This window comes from Tenrec ecaudatus, unplaced genomic scaffold, assembly GCF_050624435.1.
Source record: "Tenrec ecaudatus isolate mTenEca1 unplaced genomic scaffold, mTenEca1.hap1 Scaffold_2802, whole genome shotgun sequence".
Lineage (NCBI taxonomy): Eukaryota > Metazoa > Chordata > Mammalia > Afrosoricida > Tenrecidae > Tenrec > Tenrec ecaudatus.
Genome location: NW_027458969.1, coordinates 31,896 through 37,895, shown reverse-complemented (window position 1 = coordinate 37,895; position 6,000 = coordinate 31,896). Strand labels below are relative to the sequence as shown.

The following is a 6,000-nucleotide window of genomic DNA, read 5'->3' as shown; positions in this document are numbered from 1 at the left end:
AACGTCTCCTTTCACCCACTTTTCTGTTGTCTGTCCCCCATGGAGGAGGTTATATATAGATCCTTGCAATCGGTTCTCCCTTTCCACCCCTTCCTCCCTCCACCCTCCCAGTATTGCCGCTCGTAGCACTGGTCCTGAAGGTATCATCCACCCTGGATTCCCTGTGTTTCCAGTACCGAACTGTACCAGTGTACATCCTTTTGTCTAGCCAGATTTGTAAGGTAGAATTGGGATCAGGATAGTTGCGGGGTAGAAAGCATTTAGGAACTAGAAGGAAGTTGTATGTTTCATTTTTGCTACATTGAAACCTAACTGGCTCATCTCATTCCTGCGGCCCTTCTGTAAGGGAATCTCCAATTGCCTGCAGATGGACTTTGGGTCGCCACTACGCACAGCACAGCCCCTTATTCACAATGATATGATTGTTTGTTCTGAGGATACCTGATACCTGATCCCTTTGACACCTCAGGACCACACAGGCTGGTGTGCTCCTTCCATGTAGGCTTTGTTGCTTCTGAGCTAGATGGCCACTTTTTTACCTTCAAGCCTTTAAGACCCCAGACCCTATATCTTTTGATAATCAGGCACCCTCAGCTTTCTTCACCACATTTGCTTATGCACCAACTTTGTCTTTGGCGATTATGCCAGGAAGGTGAGCATCATGAAATGCCAGTTTAATAGAACAAAATACTCTTGCATTGAGGGGGAACTTGAGTGGAGCCCCAATGGAATGAAAGATTTCTTATCCAACTGGGCATACTCAGGAATCTTGACTCCTCCTTCAAGATCCTGACTTCATTTTGTTTTCAATTTATTAGGTCTGATCTCGGCCCAACATTTTTGTATCTTCACTTCCACTTAGTTCATGGTTAATTGAGTTTATTTTTTAATGAGGAGGGTGCCATTTTATCACCTGGGGTTTCTCCAACCTAAACTTTCAAAATATTAAGGTCCAGTCTCCTGAAGGACAAATCACAGATCTTTTTTATTCAGGGAGTTTCCTGATATTTGTATATTTTTCATTTAGTCATTTTATGTTCTGGTGAATGCCAGGTATAGGTTTTTGTGTATGTGTGTAATTTATTGACATTTGCTCATTTCTCTTAGTTCAAAAATATCAGGTTAAGAAGTTTATTTATCTGAGATAAAAGACATACGTTTAAATACATATTTTTGATGAGGAAATTCTCCACTCAGAACTCTTTTCAAATGATTGAATTTCAGGGGAAAACATGGCTGCCTGAAAGACTCTTTTAGCAAACTCAACCAATCTCAGTCAGAATATAACTATAATGTATATTATTTTTATTCTCTTTTTAAAAAACTTTAATCTCCCACCCCGCCCAGATAACCCAGAACTTCATATAACAGCAAGTCCTTCAACTTGGCAACTAACCAGTGCTGCCATTTACCTCTTAATGACCTCCCCCTGATTAGAAGCGCCCCTTCCCCACCACTAAAACCTCAAGCCTCCATTCCTACTGGACCTCCATTTCCTTTCTGGGACCCCTGCATTGATGATGGCTATTTGGTGTGACACAGAAACCCAATGCCTCTCCACTATGTCCCATGTGACACTGACGCTTAAAGCTGCTAAACAGAGTGTCGCCCCCCCCAAAAAAAGGGGGTCACTTTCTTATAAACACAGTAACATTGATCTGTTGCGCTCTTCATGTACTATATAGGGAATTGATATGTTAATCTTTTAGATTACTTACTAGATATACTCTATCTATACCACCTTCACCACTACCTCAAGACACACCCCTCATTTTCTCAGTGACACCCTTTCACATAAACAATCAAGTACTAGAATACCTCTTGAAATTCCCTTTTCTAATTTATAAAAAAAACATTATACTTAGTCAGAAGACCACTTATGATTATAACATCGCTTAAACCCTACCCTTGTGCTAATATATCCTATTCTCTGTACCTACTCATCTATTAAGATTTCTTCATCTCCGCTCAACAATATTTAGTTATCTGTTATTCTCCTCTAACTCAAAGATCCAGCACCACATGACCTCAACACAGCCCTCAACCCTGCATACTACCTATATTTGAAGTAATATGCCACAACAATAATAAACTTCCATACTTAAGTAGCTTTATAATATATATATATATATATATGTATATATATATATATATATATATGTATATATGTATGTATATGCACCACATCTGGTATTTATATCTCTGGTTGTTGTCCTACAGTTGGCATGAGTGTATTCCTATGTCTATTCAGAATCTGTGAAGATTTTCTCTACTCAGTAGAAATGGGTATCCAGAGAGGATGTACTGGTTACCCTCTTTATATTTCCCATATCACCATGTTTGAAGCTTAGCTTTGCATATCTTTCCCACCAGTGATGCCTTATTGTTGTGTCACTGGTTGCACAGTGCATCTCAGTGCTTGGGCAGCTATATCATGATGCTTCTTTGGTAACCCCAGTGGAGTAGGGAATTTAGCCCTAGTGGTGCTTTGACAGAAACGTTTGATAGCTAAGGACATGGTCTGTGTGCTACTCCTACCAGTTACTTCACTGGGAAGGACAATGATATGTTTACAGCCTGAGAAACCATGAAAGGGGCAGCTACCTAGGGTGCTGAATGAACTCCATGAGAGGGGTCTGTGTGGGGTCGTATCAACAGTTATACTCTGGGCTCCAAACAGAAAGACAGCGCTTGAACACAGGTCTGCTTTGCATTGTTTGAATGACATTCCAGAGCACATTCACCATGCCTTACTCACCATAATCAGGGTGTCATAATTCTGAGGTCTTGTTCACCCTCTATCTTTTTGCCTTCACTGCCTTTGCAGTTGGTCTCTGGCATGCTTTCCCTGATGCAAATCTCATTTCCCTGAGGTGCGTCTTCTCTGTGTCAGCTTGGTCAGGCCGTGATACTCAGTAGATTGGCAATCATGCTACCTTGTAAATTTGAAGCCCTTGTTGTGTGAAGGCTTATTTGTTGGTCTGTGATCCCAAATTACTCTAGCAAAGAAGATGAGACTGCTACCATTGAGATTTAGCGCATTGGAAGTCCTAGAGAAGAGATCTTCTCAGTCGTACATGGGAGATGTGAGTGAATATAGAGCCAATAGAAGGGTGTTAATTTTTCTTATATATTATGGATATTGTCTTCCATTTGTATAAGTTCACCAGGGTGAGCTTATGTGATAAACCATGTCACAAATGTAGGTTGGAATACCAACCCTTTATCCAGTAAAGGACTAACACCTCTGGTTGGATGTCACCCTGATGGATGCCCTGCACGGTCTTTTATTTTATCTGTTAGCTAGGACATGTGTTAGTAAGCTTGTATGCACTTTCTCAAAGTACACAAGGAATGAGGGAGCAGAATAAGCACTAAGTTCTCATAACAAATGGCCTTACCCGGAAACTCAAGGTGTTGGTCCTTGAGAATGATTTGTCTTCACTTTCGGCAGTCCATGGTGCTGTCAATGTTTTCTGCCATTACTATATTCTAACACTTTGATTCTTCTTCAGTCTTCCTTTCTATGCACTGAAGAATGTATAACTTTCACATTCCTTGGTCACAGGAAATTGAAAATACTGTTTGCACACTTCTTTAATTTCCTTTTCTCAATTGTGTTTTAAATATATTACATGCCCTAAATCAATGACACTACAAGCAGAAGAATCATATGCTCCAAGGGGATGATTGATAAAGTTATCTGCATTAAAGTAAAAAAAAATCTGGAAGGTGAGAAGAGGTGAATAGAAAACACAGAGTTAGGGGTGGATGTGGGGGTCACACTTAACCCTAGCTCAATCTAAGAACAATTAGTTCTTATGACATTGCCCTGATCAGTATGTGCCCTTTTGAAGGAACCACAGGTGTGGGTGCTACAGCAAAGTGTGGTGAAGAAATGAGATGGTATCTTGCTCTCAGAAAGAATGGTGTCTGGGGTCTTAAGCTTTGTTTTTAAACAAGCAGTCATCTCAGTGTAACGTCAACTAAGTCCACATGGAGAAGAACACCAACATGCTGATCAAAGGATTGCCAATAGTCACATTCAAATGTAAGGAGAGAATTGTATCAGAGTTTAATTTTTTAACTCTGATTTTGAGAAGGCTGTGGATGACATTTGAAGGCCAAATACATTTGCGGGTTCTACACAAGGAATAAGCTTCTGGTGATTTCTCTCTGACCATAAATAAGGGATGGGAATAACCTGGTTATCAGACAGAGTATTAGAGAGATGATTATAGCAGATTGAAATAAAAAATCTGACTTGAAAGTTAAAAACTTGTTATTTGATCTCCCTATTGATACACTTTCACCTTAATCTTGTTTTTTAATACTTTCTGGTTTTGGTTTCCAAATTGAGTTTATTTCTTTACTGTTGTTGTTATTGTTGGCAGCCTTCTGAGTCTGTTATGGATCTTTCTATACATATTTGGTATGTAGAACCCAGTGTGGGTGACTCTATAGAAACTATAGCTACATTAAGGGTTCCTGGTGGGAGATAATGAGGAGTTGCTATCAAGAAATTTAAGCAAAAACAAACAAACAAAAAAGAAATATAAGCCAAAAGAAAATGTTTGAAACTGATAGTCATTTGCATGACAAGATACAACTATTGAATGATGTGATATCTGGATTAGTTCTCAAAATGGTTTGAGGAAAAAGAAAGAATCAGAAAATTCCAAGGCTTCTGCAGGCATACTTTAAAATCCTCAAGGTAACATCTTTGCTTTTCAACACTTTTTTTTTGTTGCATTTCCAACTCTTTATTTTAGTTTTGTTTAAATGCATTTTATTTTTAGACAACCTACACGACATTTTGTGTGTTTTTTTCTTTAAAAAAAAGCCTCTGCTCCAAAAAATCAAGGTCACCGCTCCAAGTCAAGGTCACAAGTCGACGCAGAGCTCATGATGGCATCAGTTCCGTTTGTCTCGGTCCTGGTGTCGTGTGGGCGGACCGCAGACAGCTAGGAGGAGGGGCGGTCGGGCGGTCGGTCGTGCGTTGCCCACTGTCAGCACTTCTCCATCTCTAAGCTGTCCTTGAAGAAGATCATGTACGGGGTCCCGCCGCCCTCGCGGTAGTCCAGCAGGGCCACCATGCCGTCGGGAATCGTGTTCTCGCCCTGAAAGAACTGGTACTTCTTGAAATTGGCGAGGATGTGCTTGATCTGCTCGGCAGCCCCGGTCATAAAGGGCTTCATGCGTTCCGGCTTCCGCTCCTCCAGCTTGCCTTTGAGGGATTTCATGTAGTCCTTGATGTACCTCTTGTAGGCCTCCTTGGTGAAGCTGGTCTCCTGCAAGTGATGGTTCATGACGATGTCCACGTCGGTGACCACCTTGTGCTCGGGCCCGTCGCCCTCGGGGCCTTCGGCGGACGCGTTGCCGCCGATGAGCGCGTCATAGATGTGGCCTTGGGCCCTGCGGACCATGGTACCCTCCACTTCCAGACACAGCCCGCCCGTGATCTCCCAGATCTTGTACACGTCAGAGAACAGCTCATCTCGGCTGATGAGGTCCCGGTAGATGATCATGACGGTGGCGAGAGGGCGGTGGCTGCGCTGGCTTCGGGCAGCTCGGAGCTCCAAGAGGACAGCGCTGAAGGGAGCGAAAGTTACAGTTGGCGCTGGGGGTGGGGCGGCCGGCGCAAGGGGAGGGGCATCTGGCAGAAGGGGCGGGGTGCTTTTCAACACTTTCAAGATGTCTTTTGAAGCAGATTTATCTACTGTCATGGTTCACTTGATCTCTTGACTTCTGCTTCCATGGGCACTTATTGTGCATGCAAGCAAGATGTAATCATTGACAATCCCAATATGTTCTAAAATTCTCATTATGCTATGTATTGGTCCAGTCACATAAAATGTAACTTTCTACCCACCCCTATGGGAAGAGAATGACTTTCTGTTTGTGAAAGCCTTACAAGTGTTGTATTTATTTCTTTCATAATGAGCATGTGTAACAGAAAGCATACAAGTCTACTTTTGGGGTGAACTGGGTGTAATCTAT

At 41.9% G+C, this 6,000-nt stretch overlaps 1 protein-coding gene across 1 annotated transcript; it reads right to left on the bottom strand.

Moving 5' to 3' along the window:
• Positions 1-5,009: 5,009 nt before the first annotated feature.
• Positions 5,010-5,528, bottom strand: LOC142436449 (translationally-controlled tumor protein-like). Its single transcript, XM_075540095.1, has one exon. It carries the CDS (start codon positions 5,526-5,528, stop codon positions 5,010-5,012), a length of 519 nt encoding a protein of 172 aa, XP_075396210.1.
• Between the last annotated feature and the right edge of the window lie 472 nt (positions 5,529-6,000).